This window comes from Populus alba, chromosome 17, assembly GCF_005239225.2.
Source record: "Populus alba chromosome 17, ASM523922v2, whole genome shotgun sequence".
Lineage (NCBI taxonomy): Eukaryota > Viridiplantae > Streptophyta > Magnoliopsida > Malpighiales > Salicaceae > Populus > Populus alba.
In genome coordinates, this window is record NC_133300.1 from 7,807,669 (window position 1) to 7,823,382 (window position 15,714).

General features: G+C 32.8%; 2 protein-coding genes and 1 non-coding gene across 3 annotated transcripts; all 3 read left to right on the top strand.

Moving 5' to 3' along the window:
- The first annotated feature begins 42 nt into the window (after nucleotides 1-42).
- Nucleotides 43-116, top strand: TRNAV-AAC (transfer RNA valine (anticodon AAC)). Its single transcript has one exon. It is a non-coding gene; the product is annotated as a tRNA-Val (tRNA).
- A 1,922-nt stretch (nucleotides 117-2,038) lies between these two features.
- LOC118048697 (F-box/kelch-repeat protein At3g06240) lies at nucleotides 2,039-3,865 on the top strand. Its single transcript, XM_035058485.2, has one exon. It carries the CDS (start codon nucleotides 2,066-2,068, stop codon nucleotides 2,879-2,881), a length of 816 nt encoding a protein of 271 aa, XP_034914376.1. The 5' UTR covers nucleotides 2,039-2,065; the 3' UTR covers nucleotides 2,882-3,865.
- Nucleotides 3,866-12,127: 8,262 nt separating this feature from the next.
- On the top strand, nucleotides 12,128-13,848 carry LOC118048699 (F-box/kelch-repeat protein At3g06240). Its single transcript, XM_035058486.2, has one exon. It carries the CDS (start codon nucleotides 12,214-12,216, stop codon nucleotides 13,297-13,299), a length of 1,086 nt encoding a protein of 361 aa, XP_034914377.1. The 5' UTR covers nucleotides 12,128-12,213; the 3' UTR covers nucleotides 13,300-13,848.
- The last annotated feature ends 1,866 nt before the right edge of the window (nucleotides 13,849-15,714 follow it).

Sequence of the window (15,714 nt, forward strand, 5' to 3'; positions counted from 1 at the left end):
ACAATAGTAATTATATATTATTAAGATAAACTGTTTATAAGAGGTGTCGTGGTGTAGTTGGTTATCACGTCAGTCTAACACACTGAAGGTCTCCGGTTCGAGTCCGGGCGACGCCAATTGTTTTATGTCAAACACCTTTTTCATGATTTGGAAAGTAAAAATGGTTGACGTGCACAATAACCAACGGAGAACATTTTCTGGCCCAACCTCTTATTGCAAAGTCCTACGCCCAATTTATTTAGATTTTTTTATTATTTTGATTGTTTTTTTTATATATATATATTTAAGATGGTTTTTTATTTTACAACTTCATCCTTCTTAAAAACACTTAAGCACTGTCTTAACGAGTGTTGATGCGCTAAATGAGAGTTTGAGGACGGTTGAATATTTTTCTATGAAATTTAATTATTAATGTTTTATTTTTTTTTTGAAAATATTTTAAAATTGATATTTGTTTTTTAAATTTATCCATTAATATTAAATTTATTGAGTATTAAGCTTCTTGATTGAACATAAATTTATGATTTAATAGGTTACAGATTTAAAATATTGACTCAAGATTAAAAAGTTCACTAAGATTTGTTTGGTCTTTAATAAATTTAGTTTTTTTAAAATGAATTTTATTTTTTAATTAAATTAAATTAATTGATTGAATGTAAGCATTAAATGCTCGCTTCATAGTATTTTATTTGGTTAGCTTTTCGAGTTGGTGTTTGACATTTGGGTCAGCGGGTTAATTCAGACCCATTTTTCATTCTATATTTATTTAATTAAAAACTAAATTTTTTTTTATAAGATTTCTTAGTAATTTGAAAAATGACATGGATTATTTTGTTTTTTTTATTGAATTTAGCTTTTTAAAAAATTTAAATTAAATCATTTTATAATATTTTGTTTAGTTTGTTTTCTGGATCAATGCTCTAATAGTGTATATGATCTCTTTTAGTTATCCAAAAATTAATTTTTTTTTAATATTAATATCACCTAAATATTTTTTATATTAGAAAAAATTTGACCTATAGAAAAACTTCTAACTAGTTATTACATAATCTTCCAATACAATCAATAAAATTGAATCCAAGATACTTCTGGTTTTTTCATTAATTGTAGCCGATGTAGCATGACAGTATTGAACCCAGAACAGTGTTTCTTCCACGGTATAAAGTAAACTCTCCTAAAAAATAGTTTAGCGAGAACCTTTGAAATTCCCATTTCCTTTTGTATAAAATATATATAATTGGACCCGTTGAGTTTTGACTGCTTCAAACACCTACACAAACTATGTAATAACAACAAAAAAATAATGGCAGTACACCAGCTCCCTTTCCATGATGACCTTCTAGATTCCAGTTCTCTAATCTTGTAATTTTCTGACTGAACTGTTGCAGAAATAAAATGGAGCAGAAACTTCCTTCCATTATCATTATCATTATCATTATTATTATTATCATTAATATGAACTGTTCAGATTAACTTAAACGCAGCTCAATCAATCTTCACATGCTCTGAAGTTAATTAACGATCATGTAAATTTCTAATGGCTTAAAATTTATAGAGCTCAAACTGGTAAGCTCTAAGAAGTAAACTTCAGAACCTGACCAGTTAAGCTACAGCACATAGAGTTTATTTTTATTATTATTAACGTGATAGTCTAAATCAGCTTGCACGCACCTCAATTAATTCTATGGGCCTTGAAGTTAATAACTATGTGAGTCTTCAATGATCCTAAAATTTATAAAACTCAAACTAATAATTTCTTAAAAAAATAAATTTAAAATCTAACTAATTAAATTTTACCTTATATACTATTATTATTATTATTATTATTATTGATCCTGGGTCCGATGACCTATTCAACTAACTACAAGCCTGAATCTAGAACTACAAGAAGGCCATGACTATTGACTGGTTCATTCATAGGTCAAGTCAATTGTTTTTTACTCATGGAAAAGGTCAAACTTCTACTTCAAATATAGCTGAAAACCATTGCTTAATAATGCTTTCGTTATTCTAGATGAATCATCCTCAAACAACTGTAAGAAAACCAAAATCAAGTTGAATAGCCATGTCAAGACTCCCACAAGAAATCATTGTTGATATTCTCACCTATTTACCAGCCAAGTCCCTTATAAGATTCAAGTGTGTGTGCAGATCATGGCGGTCATTGATCTCCGATCCTCAATTTTCCAAGTTGCATCTCAAAAGGGCCTATGAAGACGAGAGCATGAACCGTCAAAGGCTCCTCGTTGCTACTGATCCTCTTTATTCTGTAGACTTTGAAGCAGCTAGCGATGGTGATAATGGCAATGCATTAGTGAAGCTTCCTTATCCTAACGCAGAGAGTCATAAGGACTCCTTTGCCGTTGGATTATTTCTGGGATCTTGTGATGGCATAGTATGTATACTTGATGAAGTTGATAACGTGGTCTTATGGAATCCATCAACTAGAGAGTCCAAGAAATTGCCAGGACCAAGTTCTTTTCTGAACAAAGATTTCTCGACTGGACTTGGTTATGATTCCTCCACTGATGATTACAAAATGGTAATTGCCTCTTCAGCTACTGCCACTGGCTCTGATCAAATTATGGTTGAAGTCTTCACATTGAAAACCAATACATGGAGAACAGTTCAAGGCAGCCTTTCTGGTATCACCTTGGGAGGTCGCTATGAAGGAGTATTTTGGAATGGAGCTCTGCTTTGGTTAGGGAAGCAAGAAGGTGGCGCCGCTCATGATTTGGATGTTATTGTTCCATTTGATATAGAAGAAGAGAAATTCATGGAGGCTGTGCCACTTCCAAATCATTTTTATACAGCATTTTTGAGCATCTCAGGAAATTGCTTGTGTTTTAGGCCAACTAAAACCATCTGGAAGCTGTTTTGAAGCATGGTTAGCAAGTGAATACGGTGTCGAGACATCTTGGAAAAGACTGTTTGCCTTCCCAGTTGACAAACTATATCTAGATTGTTATTCAACAGAGATGTGGTTGACAAAGAAAGGTGAAGTTCTGGTAGACAATCGTGGATGTCCTGGGAAATTGACACTGTACCACCCAGTAGAAGATGCAAGAAAGTTATTAAAGGTAGAGAATGATGGTGATCCATTTTATCATTCGGCAATTTATACAGAAAGTCTGGTTTCACTATGCTAATATCAGAATCTAGACTCTCAAGAATATGATCCAACGAAATAAAGTTAAGAACCAGACCTTTTCTTTTAATTCCTTTTTGTTTTTGTTACATTTCTGTCCTCTTTTATAGGTTAATTTCAGAACACTGTTTCTTCTAGTGCATGCAATGCTGATTGATTGCCTGGCTACTATGTGTTGTAGTTAGCCACTTGGTTTTACAGTGAATTATATTAGTTTCGTGCCTGTCTGGTGCATATGGCTCTGCAATAGAGGTAAGTACCAGATATATAATCCTCCTCTCAACCAGACCTCACTGTAGAGACCTTGAACGTGCCTGTGATGGCTATGAAGATATATATTGCAGAACACGAGCCTAAATCCCGACACAATAAGGAGAAAAATATCCCAGCTTCAGCATGGCTGTACAAACATTTCAATATACATGAGGCCTGTTGTTTGGGGATCTTAGCTTGCCAGTTTCTATATCCACATGTTTCCCTTTTCTAAGGTTGTTGTGTCTGTAAATTGAAATATACCTGCTACCTCACTGCTACATTTAACAGTTTTACTGATAGAATTTTCTATCGATATCTACTCTATCAGCCAATCATCTCATATTAGTCTAACGCTTGATCGTTGAAAGGGACGGCAATGGAAGAGCTCATTTGTACGAGAAGAAGTCAAATGGCTTTATTCTACTCTTGCGGTTTCAGTTTACCCCTTCCCTCTCGAAACATGACCAGGTCAATGAGGAAACAGTATAATCATAAGAAAAGTGAAGCTTCTAATTAAAAGATGAAAACTATTTCTTAGTAATACTTTCATTATTTAATCTTAAAATGCATTTTTCTGGAAGAGTTGCTAAAGAAACCAGCATCAGGTTGAATAGACATGTCCAAACTCCCTCGAGACATCATTTTTTTACATTTCCACCTTCTTACCAGGCAAGTCCCTTGCAAAATTCAAGTGTGTGTGCAAGTCATGGTGGTCATCAATCTCCGATCCTCAATTTGCCAAGTTACACGATGAGAAGTTACTAGTGTGCTGGAATGAAAATATTCACACACACTTTTATTAGTTTTGCTTTTATATATATATAGTTGTGCAGGCAGCAGGTATGTTCTAAATTACCCCCGAGAGAAGACTACGTAGAAGAATTTTGCAGAACATATAACATCCTTTCTTATGTTTGATTTTGAATAGTGGTTTTTGCAAATCTACAAATCTAAGAAAAGAAAAGGTTTCAGGCAAGCATCCTTAACTACGAGGCAAGAAGAACATTTGTTTTAGACCAAGATTTCCTAAAGATGGAATAACTTAAACTTACAACATTCGAGCAAACAAACATCAACACAGAATAATATAAAAGAAAGTAAATGAATCGATTGTATGGGGAAAAGAAAAACATTTTAATTGATCAAGAGTCGTGCTAATTTGAATAACCTGTACTAGTGATTCATACAAAGATGAATGATCTGTACAAGTTTCCTTAAACAATACAACAACTTAAACTCATAATCCTAGAACTCTCTCAATGTACAGGTTCAAGCAAGCACCATCAACACGTGAACCTCGTGATCAGTGCCAGTGGAGGTTTTTCTGCAACAATTCCCGTTTCAGGACTTTCAAATAACCTAGTTGATTTTGATTCAAAGCACCATGTCGGGGAATTTCCATGCCCATCTTATCAGCCAACAGAATCAAGGATAATGATTCTGGAGGGTGTTTCCAAACATGCAAATCAAACGATTCAGAAATTCCTATCTTTGTTAATGCATCAGCTGCAAAGTTGCCTTCTCTGAGAGTATGCTGGATGAAACAATCCCAATCTTGATTTACATACGCTTGACATTCTAAGATGACAGCCTCAAACTGATTCTTTGGTTGGCGGATAACTTGATTTCGAATTCTTTTGACCACGGTCTCCGAATCAGATTCCAAAATAACCTTTTTGAGCCCTTTATCCCAAGCCAACTTTAATGCTTCTCGAACAGCCAGCAACTCAGCTTCAAAGGCAGATTCAGATTTGACTCTGCAAGAGAAACCAAACAGCCATATTCCATGTTCATCCCTGCAGACACCAGCAATAGAGGATTTTGAAGAAATGTTTTTATAACTGGCGTCAGTGTTGAGTTTAACAAAGCCAGGAGGGGGTTTGTTCCAGCGAATACCAGAGGGACATAATAGTGGGGGTTGAGGACAGTAGGGAAGAGGCGGTCGAGCACAGTAGTGAAGAGGGGGCGGAGGATAAACCAAAATAGGGTATGGAGGGGCAAAAAATTGTTGGGATTGCAGGAGAATGATATGATTCATTATTGATCAACAATGGAGATTGAAACAAGATAGAGGAAACAAAGCAGATTGACTGATTGATTAACAAAATAATGGCATAAAGAAAACGTTGGTGTTAGTCCGAAACTGGAACGGATTGACTGAATATAAAAAGATTTTGATGAACAATGTCAGTTAATCCTAAGTTAAGACGGATTGGATACAAAGCATGGATTTCTGAACATTACGCGCGTTCTCCAACGGTCTTCTTCTTTTTTTTCTCTTAATTTAAATTAATCTGTTTGACAGACAGTCCCAGCCCGAAGCCCATATACCACATGTTCTTCTTACTCATATAACTATATTTCATGGGTTCGAAAACCAGTAAGTAGATGGTTTCTCTCTTTGGGCTAAGCTTCTTAACCTAGAAAGTAGATGTTAGGCCATTCCAAATCTTGAAGAAAAGAAGATACGAACAGCCTGTGTTCAGGTCAATGAAGAAAAGACTGTAATGAAGTGAAAAATAGAAAAAAGAAAGCAGAGAGAAAAAAACATGCTATCAATAGTTTCTCTCCACGAGGGAAGGATTTGAATCCATATGAATCTCTTTTTCTTGAATCAGGCATGTAGGTGCTTCTAGCAGCCTCTGAGAAAATGACCCTGACCAATTGGTAGGGCTGGAATCGCAAACTCCGTGTTCAAGATAATAATCAACAGCATCAGAAGTGAGGAATTCGTCCAGGTTTGGTGTAGCTTGAGTCCAATAAGCGCTAGCCTGTGCTGTTGCTTTAGTTGCTGCCTCGTCATAGCAACCACTTAAATCAAGTAGCTGAAGACAGAAATTATGATCTAATGCTGAAGCGGCGTCCGCGTCTTTTTCATAGATGCACTTGGTGGTGCAGCATTGTTAGTGAAAACTAAAACATGGAGAAAAGTTCCTGATATCGGTAATGCTACTACCTCTGTAGAGGCTTATCAAGGGATATTCTGCAATGGGGCTGCTCTCTGGTTGGGGATGCAAGAAATTGCGTCTAAAAAAGTGTATGTAATTGTTGCATTAGATATATCAGATGATGAATTCAAGGAAGTTGTGCCCCTTCCTGATCATTTTGACACAGTTGTTTTGGGACGTCAGGAAACTGCTTGTGTGCATCTGGCGAATGCAATGGAAGCTATTTCGAGGCAAGGACACATGATCAAGAACATGATAGCAAGGCAAGGCATCTCTGAGAAGATGATTCAGGCTCCCAGCTGACAGGCTTTCTGAAGAAACCTAAAACAGAATTGATATGATTTTGCAATATACATCCAAGGTCTAGTTTCCATCAACGATGATGAGACCCTAGAAGAAGAAGAAGTTGAAGAAAAAAGATAGGCAGAGATGGCTGCCTATTTGCCAAAGAAAATTGTTAGGTTACTTTACTGCCATGGCTGGTTATTGTGATTTTTGGAATAATTGTGGTGCATTACTGTAGCTCAGGTTGCTAAATTCCATTTCAGATAGCCTGAAGATTGGAGCGGGTGAGACAAGTTTTGCTTCGGCTACTTGTAAATGCTTGTTTTGATTAGTCGGACCAAATACTCGGACTTTCGAGGTGTCTTTTCTAAAATTGTGAATCTCCATTTCCCAAAGCTAGCAGCAAAGGACTGATAAAAATAAAAAAATAAAAGATTTTTTTTAGTTTAAGATAAAATTAAAAATATATATATATATATATATATATATATTAAATTAAATAAATTAAAAAACTTTCCTGTATAAATTTGTGAAACTACAACTTGAATTATAAAATTGAGATAATTTTTGTTATGGGTTATGAAATTGGATAATTTTATAAAAAATGAATTAAAAGAATATTAAAGTTTAATTTTTAATTAATTTAATATTAATTATAAAATTAAAAAAATAATAAAAAATAAAAACTGATTTTTAACTTGCTATGGTTTTGATGTTCTTGGCTCTCTGTCTATTTTTTTGGAGCACATAATCACGTTTCTGTTAACTTATGCTGCTAGCCATGCTTGGTCTAGCTAGATCTTTTTTTTTAACATAAAAATCAATGCTAAGATATTGAAAATATTTTTAAAAAAAATAAGAAAAATTTGAGAACTAAATCATTAATTTGATTGAATCTAATAAATTTATTAATTTAATAATATAAAACAAAAAATATAAATAATAATTATAGAATAATTAAACAAAAAAATAAATTGAGTTAACTTGAATTAACAAATAAAATCTATAACTCAACACAAAAAATCAAAACAACTCAATAAAATAAAAGGAAAAGAGGATGAAAATGTTGTGCAAGATCAACAACAGGCATCCTCGGATAGGACAATGCTAATGTGATTTGGAAAATATATATTTTCAAAGGAAAAGTTGATGAATGTTTGTTATTTAAATAGCAATATATCAATGAAATTTATTGCTCTGACTTAATTATGTCATGGTATGCAGAGTTTTTAAACCAAGTTCAATGATCGACCTAGTATAAAGCTCGCGTTACAAGTTTTATTTAGGTATTGGGTTTTGATCGAGTCACTCAAGTCAACTCCAATATTTTTCATAAATCAAAACAGCGATGTTTTGGTTATAAAAAAATAATCAACGGGTTGCAACTGAATTTTTAATCGGATCTTGTCGCGTTAGCCAAGTCATCGATTCAGCCGAATCACCTAGATTTTAACTTTTTTTATTTTTTATTTTTTAAACCCGTTTCGGTTTCAATCTTCAATTAACAAAGTTCTAGACCGACTTGTCGAGCTGAAATTTAAACAATTGCAAGCAATCACATTTTCCCTGAAACGTTAAAACATTAATTAATTGTAGCTTTCAATAACTAAACTCAAATGAGAATTAGTCGAGCGAGAGTTAATTAACACCAAAATTTATTGTGGCCTGCATCATAAGTTACAATGGCGGTATGTTCTTATCTACTTTTCTCCGTTGGTTAAACCTTCCTCGCAGTATATAGCGTGAGAATAGGGTTCACTGCACGTAAAATCTTTCGAAAGGACACAGTAATAATTAAATTGGAGAGAAAACTACAGGTTTAAACTTTAAATTTAAATATTCCCGAAATTGATAAATGAGTTTTAAACCCTAAAATAAAAATTTAAATAGTCTACCATCATCAATCATGGGCTATACAGAGTAAAAACATCATGACCAAAACTAAAATTAATATTGAAAAAAAAAAATATTTAGAAAGGCTAAGTTTTTAAAACATAGGCAATCTGGGATATTTTTAAAATATCAGAATTACAAAATGACTTAAAAATAGATTCTCAAAGTGGATTTTAGTCTAGTTTGTTTGGCAAAATAGCTATAGTTACTTTTCAAATAACTTTTCATGTCAAAATATATATAAATGATATTTTTTTATTTTTTAAAAAATTATTTTTGATATATCAGCACATCAAAATAATTTGAAAACACTAAAAATATGTTAATTTAAAGTTAATAAAGAAATAAAAAAATTAATTTTTTTTAAAGTATTTTTAAAACACAAAAATAAACAAACTTAAAAAATTTCTTCATCAATATTTACCTTCTTTAAAATATGGTAATAGCCATATATAATTCTTGGGCTGAAGCTTGTTGCTTGTTGCAAGTGCCAGTTGGAAACCTCTATTTGTGGAGAAACATCATCACCATATCACTTTCATGTTCATACAATGTTTATCTACAATAGCTTTGTGCTGGGTAGTGGTATTTCAAACTTCTGTGTATTTAAAAGGGTGATAATAATTATAGTTTAAAGTGTTTTTTATTTAAAGATATATCAAAATAATATTTAAAAAAATATATATTTTAATATTAATACATCAAAACAATATGAAAATATAAAAAAATAATTTTAAACAAAAATAATCAAATCCTTTAAAAATATGATTTGAACCACGTTCCCAAATACCGCCTACAACTATTCCATAACAATATCTTAGCTTTTGGTGCTAGTTTTCATGTATCATTAAGTTTACTCGTCTTTGACATGTCTATTATGAGATGTTTGAAAATGTGATAATGGTTGTTTTTCAAAATATTCTTCATTTGAAAATGCATTAAAATAATTTTTTTTATTTTTTAAAAATTATTTTTGATATTAGCATATAAAAATGATCTGAATATATAAAAAAATATTAATTTAAAAAAATATATATTTTTAAAAAATATATTTTAAAAACATAAAATTAAACAAACTTATATCTCTAATAATAGGTTCGACAATCACCCCATTAACCTACCTTGTTCAACCCATCTTAAACACCTATCCTCTAAAAATAAGCTTCTCATTAACTCTAATTTCAACCACTCATTTCATCATCCTTTCACAATCAGCAAGCCAAATGTCCATGAAATACTTTATTCCTAAATCTCCATTAAAAATGACTGTCAATTTCTAGATTGAACTTTCTTAAATTAATCAATGATTAAACTATCTTGCCTCTCTCTATCTTCTCTACCATACTTAGAAAAATATTCCCCTCCAACTGCTCCTCAACACAAATTCTCCACAAAAGCCTTGTAAACACATAGATTTGGTTTTGCATGTACATGTTACTCTATTTTTTTTGTGTTTTGTGTTTTTAAAAAATATTTTTGAAAAAATTTAATTTTTTTTTTCTTCAGATTAATATTTTTTAATATTATCAAATCATTTTAATGTGTTAATATTCAAAAATAAATTTTTTAAAAAATAATTTGATGTAGTTTCAAGAAAAAAATACTTTAAAAAACAACAACAACTACACTTTCAAACACTTAGCAAGTCTCTTTATACTCTTATTCGAGCAGTCTTGAGCATCTGATCAAATTGATTTGTTATCTTATCATTGAGTTCTAAATCCAAAAAAAAAAATTTAAATATCATGTCTAAATATTCCATGCAAAACCCTGAAAGAAAAAAAAATACAATAATAAACTATAGAAAACAACTCATAAGTCTAAGCATGTTCGAAAATGATAGTTGAGTACCTATATCCTAAAACAAGAATTTAAATATCATGTCCTTTTCAATCATATGCCAAATATATATATATAATAAAATCTAAGATCAATACATAAATAAAAGAAAATGATAATTAGAAAAATCTAAATTTATAAAGCAAGAGTAATCTAGGGCTAAATGAGAGTTTGAGGACGGTTGAGTATTTTTCCTATGAAATTTAATTATTAATGTTTTATTTTTTTTTTGAAAATATTTTAAAATTGATTATTTTGTTTTTTAAATTTATCCATTAATATTTAAATTTATTGGGTATTAAGCTTCTTGATTGAACATAAATTTATGATTTAATAGGTTACAAATTTAAAATATTGACTCAAGATTAGAAAGTTCACTAAGAATTTGTTTGGTCTTTAATAAATTTAGTTTTTTTTAAAATAAAATTTATTTTTTAATTAAATTAAATTAATTGATTGAATGTAAGCATTAAATGCTCGCTTCATAGTATTTTATTTGGTTAGCTTTTCGAGTTGGTGTTCTGACATTTGGGTCAGCGGGTCAATTCATACCCATTTTTTCATTCGATATTTATTTAATTAAAAATTAAATTTTTTTTTATAAGATTTCTTAGTAATTTGAAAAATGACATGGATTATTTTGTTTTTTTTATTAAATTTAACTTTTTAAAAAATTTAAATTAAATCATTTTATAATATTTTATTTAGTTTGTTTTCTGGATCAATGCTCTAATAGTGTATATGGTCTCTTTTAGTTATCCAAAATTAATTTTTTTTTTAATTATTAATATCACCTAAATATTTTTTATATTAGAAAAAAATTGACCTATAGAAAAACTTCTAACTAGTTATTACATAATCTTCCAATACAATCAATAAAATTGAATCCAAGATACTTCTGGTTTTTTCATTAATTGTAGCCGATGTAGCATGACAGTATTGAACCAGAACAGTGTTTCTTCCACGGTATAAAAGTAAACTCTCCTAAAAAATAGTTTAGCGAGAACCTTTGAAATTCCATTTCCTTTTGTATAAAATATATATAATTGGACCCGTTGAGTTTTGACTGCTTCAAACACCTACACAAACTATGTAATAACAACAAAAAAATAATGGCAGTACACCAGCTCCCTTTCCATGATGACCTTCTAGATTCCAGTTCTCTAATCTTGTAATTTTCTGACTGAACTGTTGCAGAAATAAAATGGAGCAGAAACTTCCTTCCGTTGTTGTTGTTATTTTAATTAATATAATTGTTCGGATTAACTTGAACGTACTTCAATTAATTTTATATGTTCTAAAATTAATGATTATGTAAATCTCCAGTGGCCTTAAAATTTATAAGGCTCGAACTGATAAACTCTAGAGAGCAAACTCAGAACCTGACCAGTTAAGCTACAGCTCTCAAGGTTTATTTTTTTTATTATTAACGTGATAGTCCGAATCAGCTTGCACGCACCTTGATTAATCCCACAGATCCTGAAGTTAATAACTATGTGAGTCTTCAATGATCCTAAAATTTATAAATCTCAAACTAATAATTTTTTTAAAAATAAATTTAAAATTGACTAATTAAATTTCACCCTACATATTATTATTATTATTATTATTAATCCTGGGTCCGATGACCTATTCAACTAACTACAAGCCTGAATCTAGAACTACAAGAAGGCCATGACTATTGACTGGTTCATTCATAGGTCAAGTCAATTGTTTTTTACTTATGGAAAAGGTCAAACTTCTACTTCAAATATAGCTGAAAACCATTGCTTAATAATGCTTTCATTATTCTAGATGAATCATCCTCAAACAACTGTAAGAAAACCAAAATCAAGTTGAATAGCCATGTCAAGACTCCCACAAGAAATCATTGTTGATATTCTCACCTATTTACCAGCCAAGTCCCTTATAAGATTCAAGTGTGTGTGCAGATCATGGCGGTCATTGATCTCCGATCCTCAATTTGCCAAGTTGCATCTCAAAAGGGCCTATGAAGACGAGAACATGAACCGTCAAAGGCTCCTCGTTGCTACTGATCCTCTTTATTCTGTAGACTTTGAAGCAGCTAGCGATGGTGATAATGGCAATGCATTAGTGAAGCTTCCTTATCCTAACGCAGAGAGTCATAATGACTCCTTTGCCGTTGGATTATTTCTGGGATCTTGTGATGGCATAGTATGTATACTTGATGAAGTTGATAACGTGGTCTTATGGAATCCATCAACTAGAGAGTCCAAGAAATTGCCAGGACCAAGTTCTTTTCTGAACAAAGATTTCTCGACTGGACTTGGTTATGATTCCTCCACTGATGATTACAAAATGGTAATTGCCTCTTCAGCTACTGCCACTGGCTCTGATCAAATTATGGTTGAAGTCTTCACATTGAAAACCAATACATGGAGAACAGTTCAAGGCAGCCTTTCTGGTATCACCTTGGGAGGTCGCTATGAAGGAGTATTTTGGAATGGAGCTCTGCTTTGGTTAGGGAAGCAAGAAGGTGGCGCCGCTCATGATTTGGATGTTATTGTTCCATTTGATATAGAAGAAGAGAAATTCATGGAGGCTGTGCCACTTCCAAATCATTTTTATACAGCATTTTTGAGCATCTCAGGAAATTGCTTATGTGTTTTAGGCCAACTAAAACCATCTGGAAGCTGTTTTGAAGCATGGTTAGCAAGTGAATACGGTGTCGAGACATCTTGGAAAAGACTGTTTGCCTTCCCAGTTGACAAACTATATCTAGATTGTTATTCAACAGAGATGTGGTTGACAAAGAAAGGTGAAGTTCTGGTAGACAATCGTGGATGTCCTGGGAAATTGACACTGTACCACCCAGTAGAAGATGCAAGAAAGTTATTAAAGGTAGAGAATGATGGTGATCCATTTTATGATTCGGCAATTTATACAGAAAGTCTGGTTTCACTATGCTAATATCAGAATCTAGACTCTCAAGAATATGATCCAATGAAATAAAGTTAAGAACCAGACCTTTTCTTCTAATTCCTTTTTGTTTTTGTTACATTTATGTCCTCTTTTATAGGTTAATTTCAGAACACTGTTTCTTCTAGTGCATGCAATGCTGATTGATTGCCTGGCTACTATGTGTTGTAGTTAGCCACTTGGTTTTACAGTGAATTATATTAGTTTCGTGCCTGTCTGGTGCATATGGCTCTGCAATAGATGTAAGTACCGGATATATAATCCTCCTCTCAACCAGACCTCACTGTAGAGACCTTGAACGTGAATGTGATGGCTATGAAGATATATATTGCAGAACACGAGCCTGAATCCCGACACAATAAGGAGAAAAATATCCCAGCTTCAGCATGGCTGTACAAACATTTCAATATACATGAGGCCTGTTGTTTGGGGATCTTAGCTTGCCAGTTTCTATATCCACATGTTTCCCTTTTCTAAGGTTGTTGTGTCTGTAAATTGAAATATACCTGCTACCTCACTGCTACATTTAACAGTTTTACTGATAGAATGTTCTATCGATATCTACTCTATCAGCCAATCATCTCATATTAGTCTAACGCTTGATCGTTGAAAGGGACGGCAATGGAAGAGCTCATTTGTACGAGAAGAAGTCAAATGGCTTTATTCTACTCTTGCGGTTTCAGTTTACCCCTTCCCTCTCGAAACATGACCAGGTCAATGAGGAAACAGTATATTCATAAGAAAAGTGAAGCTTCTAATTAAAAGATGAAAACTATTTCTTAGTAATACTTTCATTATTTAATCTTAAAATGCATTTTTCTGGAAGAGTTGCTAAAGAAACCAACATCAGGTTGAATAGACATGTCCAAACTCCCTCGAGACATCATTTTTTTACATTTCCACCTTCTTACCAGGCAAGTCCCTTGCAAAATTCAAGTGTGTGTGCAAGTCATGGTGGTCATCAATCTCCGATCCTCAATTTGCCAAGTTACACGATGAGAAGTTACTAGTGTGCTGGAATGAAAATATTCACACACACTTTTATTAGTTTTGCTTTTATATATATATAGTTGTGCAGGTATGTTCTAAATTACCCCCGAGAGAAGACTACGTAGAAGAATTTTGCAGAACATATAACATCCTTTCTTAGGTTTGATTTTGAATAGTGGTTTTTGCAAATCTACAAATCTAAGAAAAGGTTTCAGGCAAGCATCCTTAACTACGAGGCAAGAAGAACATTTGTTTTAGACCAAGATTTCCTAAAGATGGAATAACTTAAACTTACAACATTCGAGCAAACAAACATCAACACAGAATAATATAAAAGAAAGTAAATGAATCGATTGTATGGGGAAAAGAAAAACATTTTAATTGATCTAGAGTCGTGCTAATTTGAATAACCTGTACTAGTGATTCATACAAATATGAATGATCTGTACAAGTTTCCTTAAACAATACAACAACTTAAACTCATAATCCTAGAACTCTCTCAATGTACAGGTTCAAGCAAGCACCATCAAGACGTGAACCTCATGATTAGTGCCAGTGGAGGTTTCTCTGCAACAATTCCCGTTTCAGGACTTTCAAATAACCTAGCTGATTTTGATTCAAAGCACCATGTCGGGGAATTTCCATGCCCATCTTATCAGCCAACAGAATCAAGGATAATGATTCTGGAGGGTGTTTCCAAACGTGCAAATCAAACGATTCAGAAATTCCTATCTTTGTTAATGCATCAGCTGCAAAGTTGCCTTCTCTCAAAGTATGCTGGATGAAACAATCCCAATCTTGATTTACATACGCTTGACATTCTAAGATGACAGCCTCAAACTGATTCTTTGGTTGGCGGATAACTTGATTTCGAATTCTTTTGACCACGGTCTCTGAATCAGATTCCAAAATAACCTTTTTGAGCCCTTTATCCCAAGCCAACTTTAATGCTTCTCGAACAGCCAGCAACTCAGCTTCAAAGGCAGATTCAGATTTGACTCTGCAAGAGAAACCAAACAGCCATATTCCATGTTCATCCCTGCAGACACCAGCAATAGAGGATTTTGAAGAAATGTTTTTATAACTGGCGTCAGTGTTGAGTTTAACAAAGCCAGGAGGGGGTTTGTTCCAGCGAATACCATAGGGACATAATAGTGGGGGTTGAGGACAGTAGGGAAGAGGCGGTCGAGCACAGTAGTGAAGGGGGGGCGGAGGATAAACCAAAATAGGGTATGGAGGGGCAAAAAATTGTTGGGATTGCAGGAGAATGATATGATTCATTATTGATCAACAATGGAGATTGAAACAAGATAGAGGAAACAAAGCAGATTGACTGATTGATTAACAAAATAATGGCATAAAGAAAACGTTGGTGTTAGTCCGAAACTGGAACGGATTGACTGAATATAAAAAGAT

Coding starts and splice junctions, on each gene's coding strand:
- LOC118048697 (XM_035058485.2), top strand. CDS start 2,066: ATGTCAAGACTCCCACAAGAAATCATTGTTGATATTCTCACCTATTTA.
- LOC118048699 (XM_035058486.2), top strand. CDS start 12,214: ATGTCAAGACTCCCACAAGAAATCATTGTTGATATTCTCACCTATTTA.